Here is a 19,420-nt window from a genome sequence, read left to right as displayed (position 1 = left end):
TAATAACAACACTTGTTTGAATTGAAATAAGGGAAAGGAATGTTCTTTTATTACCACTAAGTCATGTAGATACATTGGACCCTGCTTGTGGATAATTTTATGGGTTTCTATAGCAATGGACCTTAACCCTCTAAGCTTGAGAGTTGGCAACATTGATTTAGATAAAAGTGTTGGGTAATCAGATGTGTAATCATTGTATATGAATCTGAGGGCTCGTTCTTGTACTTTTTCAAGCTTCTTAGTGTGCACCTCTCCACAAAAATGCCAAGTAATTGGACAGAAATTGAAACTTGATAGGATAAATGAGTAATATATGTTTAATTTTCCTAGTTTACAAAGGTTATGACCTATTCGCTTTAAAACATTAAGCTGTCTTGAGGCTTTCTTGCAAATGCTTGAAATATGGACATCAAATTTAAGTTTGAAGTCTATTGTGACACCCAAGAGTTTGACACTGTCTTCACATTTTATAGTTGTCTCATTCAAGTTAAAGGTTATATTTTGGTCCTTAGTTTTCTGTCCTATTGCAATAGCTTGAAATTTTTCGGGGATGGCTTTCATATGGTTATCTGAGAACCATTGTATTAATATATTACTATCCGACTCCAAAGTTTGGACAACGTTGTCTATGTTTTTGTCGCTATATGATAGAGTATTATCATCAGCATAATTATACAGATTGCTTCTATGTATAAAGTTGAAAATATCGTTGATAAATATATTAAAAAGCACAGGACCTAAAATGGATCCTTGCGGTACTCCTTTACATATATGTATAAGAACATGGATGGCCTTATGATTCGGCGTTAGAGAGGTGCAATTTCGGGGCATAAATTTCCACGTGCTTAGCCTCTCCCAGTACCAAACAATATATTAACGGATTGTTTATCTGAATATAAATGCAGTAACAGGGGGTTCGCGATGTTTAGGAAATGTTTGCTATTTTTATACTATAATGATGCATTCTGCCAGTCTGTTTTATTCAGATTTCTTCTTCGGGTGCCGCCTACCTCCCCACCCCTACTGATTTTAAACAGTTTTCCTTATTGTCATATTCCCAGTCAGGAAAACCTTTTTCATAAGGGAAGTAACCGACGCAGGGAATTTTTAAATAGTCTAGTGCAGCCGTACAATAACAAATTTTACAAACAGTCGAAATTTCAAATCTGACAGGAGAAAACAATAACAAGACAGAAACATGGAGAAAGAAAATGAGGATTTTCCTCCCATAATGAACATGCCAGCTGAAGTCATTGAGCACATAATGACAAATGAGTGTATTAGTTACAATGATGTTCTCAATATGGCCAAAACATGCTGCAAAATGAATGATATATGCCAAAGCAACGACATATGGAAGACAAAAATACGACAAAGGTACATACTGTAGTATACATGTAGATGTATTTGCTCTTGCATATTTTGTTTTACCTGGCTCTTGAGGAAAACTGTAAGGCCCCTTATTCCTTTTAAATGGTAGTGAAGGATTTAGTTACACTGACAGCACATAAAACAATGATGAGAAATCAACTAATGTCGACTGGACAGGAAGGGGCGTTAACAGAAGTGGTAACAGCGACAATGCGAGTGGTTACAATGGTGACAGGAGTCACAGCAATGTCTACATGAGACTAAACAACACTGCTAGTGTGGAAAAAAACAAGGGAAGAAATAGTTTTATGGCAATGGCAACTCAAATAAGGCCATGTCATTTTATGTTTTTTATTAACCTTGCATCTGCATGCTCCAAGGTTTAGAGTTCCTCGAGCAAAGTAAAAACAATATCCTTCATTAAAACATCCGAAATGAAGCATTATCTATTGTATGATTGTTTTTTCTCTCTCTTTTTTAAATATGTAGCTAAGTTATGCTTACTAAGATTGGATAAGTTTGAATTGGAAACATGGACAGCAAGAAGTGTAGTAATGGTACATGTTTACTGACAGGGAAAGAAAAAACAGCGTTTGGAGGTATAATAATGGTGTTAGGAATAGAACTAACAGTGATGAAAGGGGTTACAATGGCGAATGGACTGGAAATAATTGCAGAAGGAAGAAAAACAATTGTGATTGGAGAGGCTTTTCTGATTAGGGAACTGATTATGACACAAATAAAATGTAGTTCTTAATGTCAATTTTTTAAAACTGTCAAGGTTTATAGCTCTTTCATGAAGGGCGAAAAACTAAGAAACAGTTGACATGTTAGATAAATCAGGTTTACCTTTGAAATGTTCTGGTATGGATATGAAAACTGGCCCTTCTTTGCAAAGACAATGCAAACCTCTTTGTTTGCTACAGTATATTTATCTTGTATTTACTTAAAACTAACCACACCCTTGGCATTCTCTTAATCTGCTTCCCAAAAAATCTGTGGTCAAATGACAGGTGCGTAGGAGCTGGGGCCGCAGGGGCCAAGACTGCAGCCCCAATATTCTGGCTAGTAACAGCAATGGGGCCGCGAATATTTGATACCGATTTTATTAATAATCATATTTTTAATAAAGCTTCAAGCATATAGATCAATACCAGTCTGACACGATATTGAATAAACAGGTCACCATGTCATAATTAAACCTGTGACTATCTTGCTAATTGGTGTGTGAATGGCGTAAAACAGTCGGCAGTTTATTAAAGACGGGTAAGAGGAAGAAGAGGCAATAAGACAATAATTATTTGTATCGTGTTTGATCTTTCAAAAACTGTAGTTCATTGTGATAATTGAAATTACTCGTTAAAATACAAATGTCATTAAATAGCCAGCAATATGTTACTATATTATTTCAAACTCGTCACATTAAAGTTTGACTTGAAAATGGACGTTCCAAATCAGCCTAAAAGTTTTATATTTCCAAAGAGATCTTTTGGCAAAAAAAAAATGAACACATGGCATTCAACTCGAAATGGTTCCAAAGACACTCGTGGTTTCACTATGAAGAGGTAAATTGTGCTAATTTGTTATTTAACATACATTGTGAGACTGCGCAAATATGAATAAATGTTACTAAATGATAATAGTTTTATATCTATTAACTATTTTAATAGAAAAAGGTTTAGATAAAAACATGAAAATAAAAACGGAAGTCACTGGAAATCAAGTTTTTCAATGCTTAAAATTGAAAAAAATATCTACGGGAGGGGACGCCCCTCCCGAGCCCATCCCTTCCGCGGCCCCAATGTCAATTTCCTTCCTACACGCCTGAATGAGCTAAGCTAAATGCTGTTATTAGGTCTAAGTTTCTGTATCTTGTTTGTCCATAGTTTGATGTGTTCATTTAAGTAATACAATCTATGACATCAATAATTATGATAGTAGTATATCAATATGAAAACTTGAATGAGATTACCTTGCAACCTTCTCTACTCTAGATATGGCAAGTTCAGTGTAATCCAATGCTGTTCTGACAGTTCATATGAAAGATGAAAATAATCAGGAACTAATTTGTTATCTGCTGTTATTTATTTAGGCATGGTTGTATATGAGATTTCCATTGTCAAGATAAGGTTGAATGAGGACATTGGCTGCATTAGAAATATTTCTTTGTCCATATAAATGTACATACTCTTCTCCTTGTATTATATCTTGACACTCTTTAATTAATGCATTCTGCCAGTCTGTTTATTCAGATTATCGTACATGTAAAGCTAAAGAAGGTTCAGCTAACTGTTGCAGGTAATATTAATATCTTTCAGATGGCCGAAGATGCTGAACTGGTATGATCGTAAGATATCTTACATATGGAAAGAAGAGTTTTATCAAAGACACACGTTTGGAGATAAAGTTGAACAGCTGTTAAAAACAATGTCACCAAAGTTCTATCAAAAAGAAGAGTTATCCAAAGAGGATTTTGATGAGCTAACAAAACTATCTGAACAACATGATCATGCAGCTGAGTGTCTTGTTGATGAGCTCTTATCAGTTTTACACGACAAAAATCCGTGAGTTGTATTATAGTGTTTCTTATTGTTTACTTTTATGCCCCCTTTTGAAAAAAGGGGCAATCATATTTGTGAGTGTGAGTCCGTCAGTAGGTTGATCGTTAAACAAGGTATTGTCCGCACAATAACTATGGATCCAGAGATGTTCCTAGGAGACTCTTTATTAAATTCCTTTAGCTATATTGTTCCTAAAAAACTTGGCCAACAGGGCGCAGGGCTAGTTTTCACTATATGACTATATCACAGACTATAATATGGAAAACTTTGAAAATCTTAGTCTCAGAAACCGTTGCCCACATTTCAAAATAATTTTACAGAAATTTTCCTTATGTTGCCCTTTATCAAAGTCATTCAGGCCATGACGGTTTGTTTTAAACTTTGCTGACAGTGGGCTGTGTAGTTTTCACTATTTGACTACCGGTATATGGACAATTTTCAAAATCTTCTCAGAAATTGCGGGCCAGTTTTCAAAATAATTTCATAGAAATGTTTCTAACATGGCCCATAATCGAATAACTTCCAGCCATGTTGGTTTGTAAAGCAACTTGGCCAGCGGGGGGCAGAGTTAGTATTCACTTTATGACTATCCTATATGGATAACTTTTAGATATCCTCAGAAACCACTGGCCAGATTTGGAAAGAATTTCAAAGAAATGTACCTTAGATGACCCTTTCTAAAATTACTTCAAGCCAAAGTGGTTCATAAAAAAACATGGCCTTGCGGGGTCAGGCTAGTTTTACATTGACTTGTAGAAAACAACTTTGAAAATCTTCTCCAAATGTCTATGTGAGTGAGTGAGTGAATGAGAGCATGCCTGCGTGTGTGTGTGCCCTATGTTAATTTTTATAGTTATTTTTTTCATGGAAAAATAAAGTGTTTAAAGTATTGACTTCAAACTTCTGATACAGATTTACCCATTGAGGAGAAGTGCAGTGCACAGAAACCATGACTCTTGAGTGCAGTATTTTTTAAATATTGCCCTTTGAAAATTTTCACAGTTTTTTTTAGTTTGGAGCAAAACTTGCAAAGCCTTTCAGGTGTTGACTTCAAACTTCATGTAAAGAAAGATCTCATTGAGGAGAAGTGCAGTGCACAGAAACCATAACTCTTGAGTGCAGTATTTTTTAGATATTGCCCTTTGAAAATTTTCACAGTTATTTTAAGTCCAGAGCAAAACTTGCTAAGCCTTTCAGGTGTTGACTTCAAACTTCATATAAAGAAAGATCTCATTGAGGAGAAGTGCAATGCACAGAAACCATAACTCTTGAGTGCAGTAATTTTTAGATATTGCCCTTTGAAAAGTTAATTTTTATTTAAATTTTTTGTCCAGAGCAAAACTTGAAAAGTCTTTTAAGTATGACTTCAAACTTCATATACAGATAGATCGGTACAGTGCATAGAAACCATAACTCTGGCTCTCTGCTCTTTTCAAACTTTGTTAGTCCTAATCAATTGAAAAAGTCTGTTTACTGGAATTATCTGTGTTAAATTGTCTATCTGGCAAGACATGACATGTTACTTCTTCTTATTGTTCATACTATTGATACAATTTTATGTTCATTTTCAGTAATGAGGAACTTACCAGTAAGTACTATGCCCAAAAAGCTGCCCGCCATGTTCAACATTTGCTGCTCACAAAGAAGATAAAGGCCTATGTAGAAAAGCTGTCTGCAGAACAGATGCTTGAAATTGGTAAACCATGTTTGGTTGTACGCCTTTTAGTTTTCTTTCTTTATTTATAATAACAGTATGTAAAACATATTCAGTACACATGGTGAAGACTGATGTGATTACAAGACAAGGAAAGGCTAAAATAAAAGTTGTACTGGACGCTTATATTAGACTGAATAATGATCATGGTCTCAAAGTGACTAAGGAACAGATCATTGAATAACAAATAATGCTTAATTTTGTTGACTCAAGGATGAAATCATGCATCTATTGTAGGTGCCACACTGTTTGCCCAGTGGTTTCAGCCAAGTGAGCGGGTCACAGAGACAGAGGTGGCTGACATGCTTGATCGACTGGCGGACGAGACGCGACGAGTGCTTGCATCTGCTGAACCTAATCACCCGGCTTTAGGGGCGACCCTTGATCCCATTGGTAATAGTGATCTTGTTTGAATATAATTCATCAGCAAAATATAATTGCATTATTGTGAAGCTTCCGAGATAGGAAGTAAAATGAATTTGTTAACTATATGATTATAATATATTTGATACGTTCCAAAAAACTTTTTTAATGAAAATATTTTCGATATGTCTCCCAAATTAATAGCAAATATTTTAGGCATTTTTGGCGAACAACAGAAATATAAGTCTTAAAAAAATATTGTATATTTATAAAATTTTGTTCTCAATGGTTAAACATGTATATGGAAAGACAAAGCAAACATTATCTGTTTTATTTTGAAATCTGAACATTGTTTCAGACATACATAAGGAATTATGGAGCTGTGCACAGAGTCGGGCCATCTTGGAGGCCATAAATGTTGTCCTCTACATCAAAAATGAGTTCAAAGGAAACAAGTTTAGGAATTATGCTGTAGAAAACTCGTATATCAACAAGGTAGTATATGTGAACAGGCTGGGATATTAATATTCACTTCGAGGTATCCTAGTTTCATTATTTGCAAGTTATCCAATTTCGCGGACTGTTTCATTTAAATGAGTTCCTGTACATTCAGATCCTGTTATTTAGTTTTCTACATATGTTTGATGATTCAGACTCCTACCTTACTTATCTCAGGACTGACCATCTAGCTGAGTGATGTTTGAAGGTAGGTTTTTCTTATAGGAGTACAAACTGAGGATTGCCATGCATCAGTTGCCTGATGTTTTCATGTGAATATACATATATGTTTGAAAGTCTAATGTCATAAAACTCACTACAAGTCAATCATGTGTAATATGTTGCAGGTATTTGAGACAAAGCGAGGCATACCTATCACATTGTGTATCATATATGCTGGAATCGCGCGTCGTCTGGGTGTGATTTGTGAACCTGTCAATGCTCCATACCATTTCCTGCTTAGATGGAGGCAACACCCTCTGTACACAGTTTTTTTTTACAGATCATAGAAAATTATAGTGCATTATTAACCCTAGGCAATGAATTATTGAAAACAAAGTTACAACTCTATTAAATAAATACTGTTGAGTGTTTTTGACACCAACACAATTTCGATTGGCATTTTCTCAATATATAATTTAGTACTCTTGTATTGTTCATTAATGCCACCTGTATTTGTTATTTAAGTATGGTGGTATACATTTTTCAGTTCTAGTGGTGACCATGTGTATGCCTACATTGACGCCTTTAACAGTGGAAAACTTCTGCAGATAGATGAGGTTTCCAGCCACTTGCAGATTGAACGCGGACTGATCTCCTCTGAAACTATGGTGTATGCCACACCTTGCCATGTATGCAACCTTCGTAAATTCATTTTAAGGGTAATTCAGAATATGAGGGGACAGTAGTAAAACACTCTATCACTATAAAAAATTGAAAGGATACTTTACTGTAGGCAAGGTAAGTACTAGTATACTCGAAGAATACTATAGCTATTTTTCTACACGATTACAAAACTGATACAAAGCGTATTGTTTAATCATGTTTTTTTTTTTCAATGTCAATAATAACTGCTAAAACTTTATGAGATTTTATCCCATTCTGTAATTTACTATACAATGTTTTTAAGGTTTTGGAACGTGAGGTACGCAATCTGGTCCATGTTGGCCATGAGTTGAGCATGCGGGGGGACTATGCCCTGCTGCGCGATGCTCTCGAGATCAGTGTACTCATGCAAGGCCACAATGTCGAGTCCAGAATGCTCCTGGCGAGAATAAACCTCCATCTTAACATCAACCTGGATGATGTGAGCAGATATATCTGAGGGCTATAAAGGGCCATACATTTTTGTGTCGCATGTGTTTCAAAAATGTTTCACCTACACACATGAAACTTCATATCGATGTTGGTCAGCATGGGAAGCACCTACCATTTTTGTCATATTTAACTCTGTATTACAAGACTTATGTCCCTGGACTAAGTAAATAGTTATCTAAATGGTCACATTAAGCTCCAATAGTATTGAATCTACACTATTATATAAAGTCATGAAACTTCATAGAAATGTAAGTCAGCATGGGATGTTGTGCACCTGCCATTTCTTTCATAACTGATTCCACAACTTGACATTAATATTTTTTGGCTGTACTACTTTTGTTGTCTTCTTAATTATATTTTATGATATTATGATGATTTGGTAGTGTAGGCATTCAATAATGTCTATATGCCTTCAGTGAATATTAACATGCATGCAAACTTAAAAACCCTGCTGCTGTTAGATTACTACATAATCAAATACCCCATCAGGCTTACTAAAATGTATAAACTAATACAAATCAGCCTGTTTTTAATCCCCGCCACGGAGTGGGGAGGGGATAATAGGAATGTACTTCGTCAGTCTTTCAGTCTGTCTGTCTGTCTGTCTGTCTGTATGGCTGTAACATTTCGTGTCCGGGCTAAAACTTACTTATGCATTAATGGATTACCATATTACTTGGTACAAATGTTGTCCTCATTGAGATGATGTGCAGTGACCTTGACCCGGGTCCATACCTCAAAGGTCAAGGTCACATGAGACATTTAAAAGGTCAGAGTGCACATGCTTGTGTCCGGGCTATAACTTAATTATGCATTAATGGATTACCATATTACTTGGTACAAATGTTGTCCTCATTGAGACGATGTGAAGTGACCTTGACCCAGGTCCATACCTCAAAGGTCAAGGCCACATGAGAAATTTATATGTCGGAGTACACATGTCTGCGCTATAACTTACTTTTGAATTGATGGATTACAATATAACCTGGTATAAATGTTGTCCTTATTGAGACAATGTGCAGTGACCTTGACCCAGGTCCATACCTCAATGGTCAAGGTCACATCTGACATTCAAAGATCACTTTCATTTTAAGTACACATGCTTGTGTCCGTGCTTTTTACATATAACAGTGTAGACATGTCAATTCTTACTGGATTTATTAACCTTATACATTTCATGTACTTTTAGCAACAATAACTGAATTTGGTCCAAGAATTCGAACCAATTGCAATTTGTGCCAGTAATCCATCATGAAGTTTCGGGTCCATATTATGACAATGCTAAATAGAGGATAAGATATAAATGTTAATTGAAAGTGTTAAACAAGTTTCACAGATTGATACTTAGGGCACTCTAACAAGCATTATCATTATGTGCAACAAGTTTAATATTTAAAAAAACAATGGAACACAGATGTGATAATAGATTTATAACATGTGATTTCTCTTCAAAAGCAGTAAAACAATGTTATGATGTCACCACAATATATATGTATCACTTTATTGAAAATACTTAACGCTTGCTATTTTATCGATGTTATAAATCAAGGACTCATTTGCCTTCTTTTTTAGCCAAAATAACCTTGACATTGATCTTACCTACACTACACACAATATGAAATACTTTAACAAATAACCTTTTATAACATGTTTAAATATCCAAGAATATTTAGGTTACCGATCAAACAACTTGTATTTCCTATTTCCCCACTCTTGACCAGTGGTTGTGTACAATTTTGGTCAGATTCAATGTACCAGTCAGGTTGCGAGAAAAACAAAATATACTAAAAAACAATGGCGGGGATATAGCTGTCCTTTGGACTGCCATGTCAGTTATATTAAACCCGTAACTAAATTAACAGCCATGTTTGATGTGTTTTCAGGTATTGGAAAGCCTGGATTACATAACAACAGTTGACCAGACCAGAATTGGGCTAGTTGCTCACTTGACCCTTGCTGCACGACAAAAAAAGGCAGATAATGAACGGGAGGGGGATACACAAAAGGTTCTGCTTCTGTTTCAGCTGTTTAAATGTCAGCTGTATGTCTTTGTAGCTATAAGATCTGCACATTGTGGTCTGAGTGAGGTATTGTGACTCACTCTCTGTTGCTGATAGTCCCAATTAATTTTGTTCAGATAGCTAAGGCTTTAGAATTTGGTGCGTAAAATAAGGTTGAAGTTCTCCCTAAATTTTTTAGCATCTTGCCACATTCAAGGTTTATTACTTATGTATGGATTTACGTCGGAAATATACCTTTTACAGGAAATCGGATATTATGCATGAAATATTGGCTGGTGGTCATCAACCAAGCATGTTTAAATCATTCAAATCTCAAACAACTTTATTGGTAGCTTTGGGATCAGCACTGATAGGTCAAAGGTTAAGGTCACAGTCCTTGTCAACACCTTAATGCGCTTAGGGAGCAATATTACTATTTAACAAAAATTATTTTTATTATAATTATTTGTAATGTCCCCACACAATATTTTCTATGGCTGAAGTTCATTGTAGTCCGCTCTTGTCTGTCAGTCTGTATGTTACAAAATCTTGTGTGTAAAACTTCTCTAATAACATTTGAAGGATTTGTTATAGACTTTCATAGATGATCAGCAATTATGAGAATATGACTGTTAAAGCAAAAAAGGATGCTGTAAAATATCTATTTGACCTGAGTTATTGTCCTTTCTTGTATAATTGTCTATATAGAGTATAGTGGAAACATCTTGTGATTTGAACTCATCTCGCAACAAAAGGAGCATTTGCTTCAAACAATCACAGAATGATGAACGTTACGAGGAACATGTGAAGATGACCTTGAGTCATCCTTTTGGACTAGAATTATTATGCTTTATCATTTTTTCTTATACATTGTGTATAGTGTTTATGGAAAAACACCTCATGTTGTACTACTCATACACATTTTGGAGAATGTTTCAATTCATCTATGGATGATCAGGCTTTTTTTGTTCAGACCACGAAGGAAGGATTTTGTTCTTAGTCCAATTTGGCCAGAATTATGGCTCTTTGTTGCATTTGTGGTTGAAATCCTCATACAATATTGATCATATTGAACATGTTATGACCAAGTTTGAGATCGCAGTTTCAGGGCCATGACATTTGTACTTCTGGTATGTTTTGCAGAAGGTGAAACTCAGAAAGACTGAGGTGGAGTTTAGTGTTGGCATGGTGATGAAACATAAAAGGTATGCTTTACCATTCTTGCATTGATGCCCTTATAACAACTGGGTAACAATTCTACTTATGGAGGTGACATGCAGAACCAATGTTGGAACTGCAGCTGCCAAGGTTTATAACTATGGCCTTACATTTGGTGACTACACTATATCTCCTACATGCATTGAAAGATGTCAACGAAACATGTAATAAGTGATGTTAGATCATCATACTTAGATGTAATCATGTAATATGTTTTCAAGCCACTTTTTAGTAAAATTAGGTGAAATATCAAGGATCACTTCTTCATTTAAATATGCCATCAATTTGACAAGCTTTTTGCACGGACATCAACTGTACATGCTGTTTGCCAGTCTTTACAATATATCATAGCTGGCCAATATTTTCAGGTACAGCTACAGTTGTGTGATCTCTGGCTGGGACGAGAGAAGTAAAGCTAGTCGAGAATGGAACACTCAGATGGGTGTATACAACCTGCCTTTGAAGGACAAACAGCCCTTCTACAATGTCCTTGTGGAAGATGGCTCCAACAGATACGCTGCACAAGGTAGGAGGGACATGTTGATGGGTAGGGTTTTGATTTATTGATTAACATTAAAGTTTATTGTGTTGATGAAGAACATGCCAGGTTTATAATACATGTGCATACCTTGTACATGTTCATACTTTGTACTTACCTCATACATGTACTTATCACATGCATGAGGGTACATGTACATACCTCATACACATACTTTCCTCATACATGTACACACCACGTACATACCATGTACATGTACATACCTCAAACATGTACTTAAATCATACATGTATTTACCTCATACATGTACTTAAATCATACATGTATTTACCTCATACATGTACTAACCTCATATCTTAACTTATCATCTACATCAAGGTACATGTACATGAACTTACCTCATACATGTACATACCTCATACATGAACATACCTCATACAACTACATAACTCATAAATGTACATACCTCATACACGTACATATTTCATACAATGTACATACTACGTACACATGAACATCTAGGTAGGACTCAGGAAGTAATAGAAAATCATGTTGTACGCTTAAGTCTTTGAATGGTAACATCATGAAACCTTGTTATCAAACAGGTATTCATATTTGCATTTGCCACATTTCTTACTTGATAAATGTTCCATCTTTAAGCTTTTGCTTTTTCTCCCAACAATACAGAGAACCTGGACTACCACGAATCCCCATGTTTAATATCCCACCCTGATGTAGGCAAGTATTTCGAACGGTTTGATGGCAGGAAATACATTCCCAATGCAGAGAAGGCTGAAGAGTACCCTGATGACACTGAGGTTACAGCCAACCTGATTGGAAAACACTACCAGACCTGAGAATGATGTGGTTACAGTGTGGATATTGATGTGGACACTACACGTTTATCAAGATATGCATCTATAGCTCAGAGTGCACTGTGAATAGTACTCATGATAAATTTCTCATGTTCTGGTGTGTCAGGGAATAGTCATATACATTTATAAGAATATGCAAATTAACTCAAAAGTCAGGTAATGTTTACATGTAGTCAGATGCAGGGCTTTTAAAAACCAGCAATTTGCCGGTTTGGACTGATTTTGACCAAGCCAGACTGATTTCTGTTTCAAAAAGTGTTGAAAAAATTGGTGCGAAATTTTCTCATTTTTGTATAATTTTGTTCCAAAATGACTAAGTCATCTGACTCAGATGTATTCCTGAAAAGCTGTTGTGTTCATGTTTAGTTAATGAGAAAGTTAAAATAATTTTTATTATCAAGCAATTTCAGTCCTACATGTGTGTGTTTCAAAAGGGCCATGCGGTTTATGGCTATATTCAATAGCTTAATTTCTATATAATAGTGCGTATCCAAATCACAAAACTTTGTATCTGGTGTTCATAGCTGACTTTATGGTCAAATCAAATATCAACCTGAAATTAATTGTAAATACCGAACTTTATTCTCATTAGATCAGATAATTATTTTTGGAATCTCTTTCCCTCCTCTGGCCAGTAACTCCAGCCCCATTTTGTTATGTTTTACAAAAAATAGCTCATTTTTTTTAGTTTAAGTTTGTGTGAGTCTGTGCTAAAATTTTAAAATTAATTATTAAATATTATGTTTATTTGTTTAAATAAAATATTGACTCCCACATTTGTTTGAAACATGTCTGAATAGGGTAACTACTGCTATGTAGAATTTTCATACCATTTTGGATAATTTTCAGTAGTTTTTTGACACAAAAGTACTTACACCAAATCAGAAGGATTTTCAGTATGATAATGAAGTTATGACACAACTTAACAAAAAAAGTACTAAAATGATTTATAATTTCCCAACCAACTTATGTTGCATTTCTGGGGCAGGGAAATCAGAAATGATCATTTTTTGGCAACAGTGGTCATTCACTTCAGAATTTATTAAACAAGATTTCTAAAATTCTAAACAAGTTTGTATCAAATAAAGTAAACAAGTATAATACATTTTGTATTTAATGACCATGAATGAGGTATTCTACGGTATCTATCATACATACTACATGATTTACAGCGCTCAATACATGAAACATTGTTATAAAGTGTGTACATTTTCAACAATTTCATTTATGGGTAATGTAAAAAATTATTATACTGTGAAACCCTGTTGACTCAAGCTCCCATGGCACGTCTAAAGTACTTTGAGTCTTGGGAAATTCAGACCAAAAAGGAAAGCTTCCATTTTAGTAGAAAAAAAAGAGTCCTTTATATCCAGTTTAAGCCAATGAGGAAATCGAGCCAAGCTAGTTCAAGCCAATGGGTTTTGCCTGTACGCTTATATAAAAATATATATATATATATATATATTTATATTACTTCATGATGGGGACCTCATTTATGATATAGAATAAATATGTGTGTTCTAGTTGCTGTTTTAGTTTTGTTTAATATGCAGTGTTATTTTTGAATAAACATTTAAAAGGATAAAAATGTACATAACCTACAATGCTTGTTATTTGTCTATTAAGAATGGTTATATAATTCCTTGCTCTTACGGGAGCGCAGTCTAAGTGTGCAAGATTTTAATCTGCAGCACCATGTGTAAAGAAGGGCATTGGAGGTCTTTTAACTGTAGTTTTGATGTATTCAAATATATTACTTGTGGCCCTAAATCAATTGTTTCTTTTAGATTATGCTTTTCACTTTTTTTTCTTCTTTTTTTTACAAAAAGTAAATTTTAGCATTTAAATACTGTCAGTCCATCTTATATTTCCATCCAGAGCCAGTACTATGCAATAAAAAAGTATAATATCATGAAACTAATGTTATCCGACATCAGTGTTACTGCCCTTATATCTGTACAAAATCTTGTCAGTCTTAAGCTATAACTATGGAACCAATAAAAGAAGTATCATGTATTGTTTACTTGGTGCATATATGTAGAATTTGTCTAGAAGTCAAATAGCTTTGCTTCCATCAAGCCTGTACTGAAAGAAGGATAAGTAATTATGTCTCCCCCCATATTATTGTTTTTGCTTGTGTTATTTGTCAGTCTGTCTGTCCATCACAAATTGTGTCTGCTCTATGTCTCTTGAACCCCTGAAAGGATTTTAAAATAATTTGCCAGAAATGTTCACTAAGAATTCATTTTTTGTCCGCTCCCTATCTTTTAAACCGCTAGAAGGATTTTGAAATACCTGGCCACAAATGTTAACCATATTTAGATGATGTGCAGAGCCACAACTAGCTTGGTTCAAGGTCAAGGTCACACTTAAGAGATCAAAGGTCAAATAACTATAATATGACCATACTTTGTGTCCTCTCCATATCTCTTGAACCTCTATAATTATTTTGAAAAAGCAAACCCACCATATCGAGACGATGTGCAGATCGAATGGTACAACCAGCTGGGTTCAAGGTCACACTAACGAGGTCAAAGGACATATGACTATATTTAGTGACCTGTGACCCCTACATATCTCTTCAACTGCTTCATAACGTTATAGAGATTTTAGATTACAGTCTAGCTTTCATCTGTTTGGATTCATAATTACCAGAGATGTTTCCATATAGTTAAACCATGAACATTTCTACATCACTAGTCAATGTTTCTTCTCCTGTCTACAAGATCAGTACTATCTTCTGGTCAATTATTGCCAATGGTGTGTTCAACATTCTTGGAATGAAAGAAGTAAATATTCTTTGTATTGTCATTTATTAAAAATTTCATAAATGTCCTTAAAATAAAACGAAACTAACATAATACCTTAAAGATCACAGCTTCTGTAAAAACCATAATAGAATACAGAATACATATACACAAAAATTACTGTAAACATTGATGGTGATTCATGTTTAAACTGCATATAACACACAGAAAAAGTAAACATGTTTCATAGAATCAGACTTGAAAGTAACCTTATGGAATTAACATGAAGAAACAGTTGGTGTGCTTGAAGTTTGGTGTATTCACATTCACAAAAGATCACAGTAATGGTTCATCACAACTATCATACACAATATAATGTCACAAATATACATACAATGTAGATACATATTCATTGATTAACAGTAAACCAAAATGCAGGTGACAGAAAAGGTAGTAAGAACAGGATTATAAACCACTCACTCCTAAGCATGATATGCAGACCCTTGCAACAGTAGTATGAAATGCTGAGGCAGTTTAGAATTGAGAAAAATCAAAATGACATGCATCGCAGCTATAAGAAATGATTTTATAAACTTGCAGTAAAAAAAATCTTGAAATTGCATCCACTAGTTCCACAAGTAGAAAAGAAATATAGCATCCACATATTGTTTGTTTTTGTTGTATTTCGCTGGCATTTATAAAAAATCTGAATAAGAATTAATATTTTGGCCTACAATGAACCTTGCTCATTCTATTATTTTGCACGAAAGTAACATCAATTTGTTATTGAAGAGAAAACATGTTCAGATGCTCACTTTCGTTTATTAAAAATTCATTTAAGGATATAAAGTCACTTAACTTGATTCAAGTAAATATTCCTTAAACCTTTGGTTATAAAGTAAATATATTATACATGCATTTAATTGTTCTAAAAAAATATTTCATTCAGATTCAAAACAATTTGTTTACAAATATTTTACATTTTTATGGCTCCCAATGAATGATACCAACATTGGTTTAAAGAAACCACATTAATATAACACAGCTAAAGGTCCTTGGTGTTTTATTAGAAGTTCTGTATGTTGATGCTCTTTCTCATGCCCATGCACTCGACCTCGTCAATGAAGAGCGTGTTGGACTTGACATCAATGTCTTCCTCCAGGGAGAGCTGGTTACGGATGAGGCCCTTCAGGGAGGCCTCCGCCTGGGCGAGACGCTCCTGAAGCTGGGACACAGAGCAATTGATCTCGTGCACTTCATCAATGAGGCGGTACTGGACGGGGTCACGACACAGCTCTACATTAGGGCGCTCTGTGCGAGTGTCAAGTCGTGTCTGGGCGAGCTTCATGGGTGCCTCCTTGTCCTGGATGGCCTTCTGCAGGCGTGCAATATTCTCCTCCATTTCAGCCATCTGGGCCAGAACCTGCAACACAAAACAATCCTTACTTGACTGTTTTTGTCTCATTAGAAATTTAACTTTTCTGTTGTTTTTTAAGAAATATCTCATTTAGTATTAGGAAAGCTTTGAAAAGAATTTGAGAAGTAATAGCAATATGAAAATAAAATACTTTTAGAATTACTAACTTTGTATAAAGCACTTATTTAGCACATACAAAAGAGATAAAGAGGCTGTGACTGACTGACACATAAACACTCTCCTATTGAGTCTGGTACCAACCTTATTAAGATGATCCTCAAGTTTGCTCTTGGTGTCCTTAGTTTCATTGATCCTCTTCTCAAAGGATATGTTAACCTCACGGCACTGTTTGCGCATGTCGTTAGAGGTCTGTTGAAGGATGCCATCCACAAGAGAGCGGAGAGCCACAGAGCTCTGACGTTCCCTCTCCGCCTTCTCAATGTTCTCATGGGAAAAATCCTGCCAGTCCTCAGGTGACACAGAACTGCAAGCATACAAAAGTATTGTTTAAATTTTATAATGGAACAATAACATGATGATCAGCTCATTTTTTCGATTTCTAATGCAAAGTTAGCAATGGATAATTTACCATCAAAAAATGACTGCTCTGTTGCCCATAATGATGAAAAAAGTTCAATTTCACACATTCTCTAAAACACCACAACTTTTTTGGGCTTGAATAGCTAGAGGATATCATTTAAAATGTTTTTTAATACATGTATATAGCAAACAGTATGTTTGTAAATGCCTGAACATAAATGCAAAATAATTAAGTATCATAAAGTCCTTACTTGGCCTCAATCTTGGCAGTGCCTTGTTTGAATGCGATGCCTGGGGAGTTGTTTCTGAGCTGCTCACAATACTCATCAATGGACAGCACAGAGAACTTGTCCTTCAGGTCCTTCTCAAGCTGGAACTTGGCCTTCCGGTTTAACCTAAACAAGAGAACCAGTCACATTTTATATAATACTCTTGGTCTTTATCCCTGAAGGATTAGAAAATGATGGTATCAGCTGTTAAGTAGTTTATTTGTGCTATCAATTTGTTTGAGGAATAACACGTTTTTTTAGATTTGATGGTATTTCTAACAGTTTAACTATTACAAATTTTGCTGAAACAAAATACAATGAATATTACTTACAATCATGAGCAGCCAACATCTACTGCTCATTCACCTTATACTGATATACTTTTCTCCCACAAGTAAATATATCCCAATATGAACTAACCTGACTTGCTCTGTGGCCTGTTCAAGGGACCTTTGAAGGAGAGCCTGCACGCCCTCTATAGCCTCCACCTCCTTAATAAGTTCCTTCTGTACATCATCATGCACCAGGTCAATACCCTTCCTCTTCTCTCTGTGTAAAAAAACAACATATGCAATACAGATCATGAATATGTTATGTATACAATGTACCGGGTATGAGAATGAAACAAACATCATAATCTACAACCAGTTTTAGTTCATATGTGGAAAAAGCATTAAATATTATTGTTACACAGTTATACTTAAATAATATATGATATCAATGATAAGGATACAATTACATATTGTTGCATCAGAAACAACTATTAGACATGTGTAAGGATCAATGCCAATACCAAATCCATCTTTTATAGATTTTTATGGAAGCATCATTAAATTACAACATTCATTAATATGATTTTCTATCAAAATGAGACTGACATACTGTTATGATATTAATCACATTGTATTCACATAAGAACATAGTGTGATAATTACATGATCATCAAAAAGTAGTCATTTAAAAAAGAATTTCACCTGTTCATAAGACATTGTCTTGCAATGTGAAGAGGCTCATTTGTGGCCTCTAGGGCTTTTTCTATTCGGGTCTTAAATGCCAGTAAGTTGTCAATTTCTGTGGTGATCCCAGCTAGTTTGTCATCAAGTTCATTCTTCCAGTATCGAATGTCATCTAATCTCTGCTCTGTAAAGGGTAAAAAAATTATACTAAAAAATACTTTTACTATTTAGAGCAGAACAAAGATATGGATTTTTACGTTATTTCAATGCTTTAATGCTAGAAAATGTGAATAAAATATCTGAGCAAATATACTTATATTATCTTGATGAAAATAAACACTTACGGAATTTCTTGTTCACATCCCTCTGGGTCTTTTCTGTTCTCTTTTCAGTTTCATCTGAAAGTCTGTTGGATTCATCAACTAGTCTTTCTGCAGCAGCTCTTTCTGACTCTGCATTAGCATATTTTGTCAAATTTGAAGTAGTCCAGTCCTGGTGTGTGAATCGTGTTGGTGCCTGCACTAACTTCGCCATATTTAACAATGAGTTGGGACCTGAAGAAAAACCATTTTTATCATTTTGATGAAAAATAACACAATTACTCAATAACAGTAAACAATAGCTTAACCGTCAAACTATTTTTATTATACAATTCTTCTCCTTCCAGAGACAATCATTGGCCATTTATGTGACATTGAAATTCAAATTGTGACACTCGCACTACACAATATTTTTGTTAACCCCTTTAAACGGTCACAACGACTGCCAGTCTGGACAGAGTGACGGTTGGTTTTAGAGATCTATCAAACTAAAAACAAAACCTCATTTTGAATCAGTATGAGCGGTTACATTAACGAACTCAATGTTTGAATATATATATATTGAAATTGATGACTGAAGAAAACAAAAAGTGTACCTGCCTGAATTCTAGACTGTTGTTGATTTGTGAGACAAAGTACCATGCAAAACAACGTTGACTTCCCTAGCAACTAGTAACTAGAGTCGGATGCGGCTATTTCATTGGTCCAATACACCGGAAGCTGTATTTAAGTAAGAAGCCACACGATTGGATGAT

General features: G+C 34.9%; 2 protein-coding genes across 3 annotated transcripts; one reads left to right on the top strand and one right to left on the bottom strand.

The window, feature by feature from the left end:
* Positions 1 to 1,152: 1,152 nt before the first annotated feature.
* LOC128232279 (F-box only protein 21-like) lies at positions 1,153 to 13,860 on the top strand. Its single transcript, XM_052945753.1, has 12 exons — positions 1,153 to 1,377; positions 3,690 to 3,935; positions 5,504 to 5,628; positions 5,884 to 6,039; positions 6,368 to 6,504; positions 6,855 to 6,988; positions 7,217 to 7,358; positions 7,637 to 7,813; positions 9,708 to 9,830; positions 10,968 to 11,029; positions 11,411 to 11,568; positions 12,229 to 13,860. Exons 1-12 carry the CDS (start codon positions 1,199 to 1,201, stop codon positions 12,396 to 12,398), a joined length of 1,809 nt encoding a protein of 602 aa, XP_052801713.1. The 5' UTR covers positions 1,153 to 1,198; the 3' UTR covers positions 12,399 to 13,860.
* A 1,352-nt stretch (positions 13,861 to 15,212) lies between these two features.
* On the bottom strand, positions 15,213 to 19,362 carry LOC128230024 (tektin-1-like). 2 transcript variants are annotated; one of them, XM_052942002.1, is made up of 7 exons: positions 19,266 to 19,362; positions 18,690 to 18,899; positions 18,364 to 18,529; positions 17,810 to 17,938; positions 17,372 to 17,515; positions 16,842 to 17,064; positions 15,213 to 16,586 (listed from the first exon to the last, which is right to left on the bottom strand). In XM_052942002.1, exons 2-7 carry the CDS (start codon positions 18,877 to 18,879, stop codon positions 16,230 to 16,232), a joined length of 1,209 nt encoding a protein of 402 aa, XP_052797962.1. In that variant the 5' UTR covers positions 18,880 to 18,899; positions 19,266 to 19,362; the 3' UTR covers positions 15,213 to 16,229. The 2 variants fall into 2 exon arrangements, with proteins under 2 accessions (XP_052797962.1, XP_052797961.1); XM_052942001.1 differs by having other exon boundaries at positions 19,262 to 19,358.
* Positions 19,363 to 19,420: the final 58 nt, after the last annotated feature.

This window comes from Mya arenaria, chromosome 4, assembly GCF_026914265.1.
Source record: "Mya arenaria isolate MELC-2E11 chromosome 4, ASM2691426v1".
In the NCBI taxonomy this organism is placed as follows: Eukaryota; Metazoa; Mollusca; class Bivalvia; order Myida; family Myidae; genus Mya; species Mya arenaria.
The sequence above is the reverse complement of the archived record's forward strand: the minus strand, read 5'-3'. Positions and strand labels throughout refer to the sequence as shown.

What these genes read in the sequence shown, in the direction of transcription:
- LOC128230024 (XM_052942001.1), bottom strand. Translation starts at nt 19,307, where the DNA reads ATGGTACTTTGTCTCACAAATCAACAACAGTCTAGAATTCAGGCAG. An exon ending in GGATGTGAACAAGAAATTCC is followed by an intron (nt 18,530 to 18,689) that starts GTAAGTGTTTAT and finishes TACCCTTTACAG; the next exon opens with AGCAGAGATTAGATGACATT. An exon ending in TTGAGGATCATCTTAATAAG is followed by an intron (nt 16,587 to 16,841) that starts GTTGGTACCAGA and finishes TTTGTGTTGCAG; the next exon opens with GTTCTGGCCCAGATGGCTGA.
- LOC128232279 (XM_052945753.1), top strand. Translation starts at nt 1,199, where the DNA reads ATGGAGAAAGAAAATGAGGATTTTCCTCCCATAATGAACATGCCAGCT. An exon ending in GTTTTACACGACAAAAATCC is followed by an intron (nt 3,936 to 5,503) that starts GTGAGTTGTATT and finishes GTTCATTTTCAG; the next exon opens with TAATGAGGAACTTACCAGTA. An exon ending in CAACAGATACGCTGCACAAG is followed by an intron (nt 11,569 to 12,228) that starts GTAGGAGGGACA and finishes CCAACAATACAG; the next exon opens with AGAACCTGGACTACCACGAA.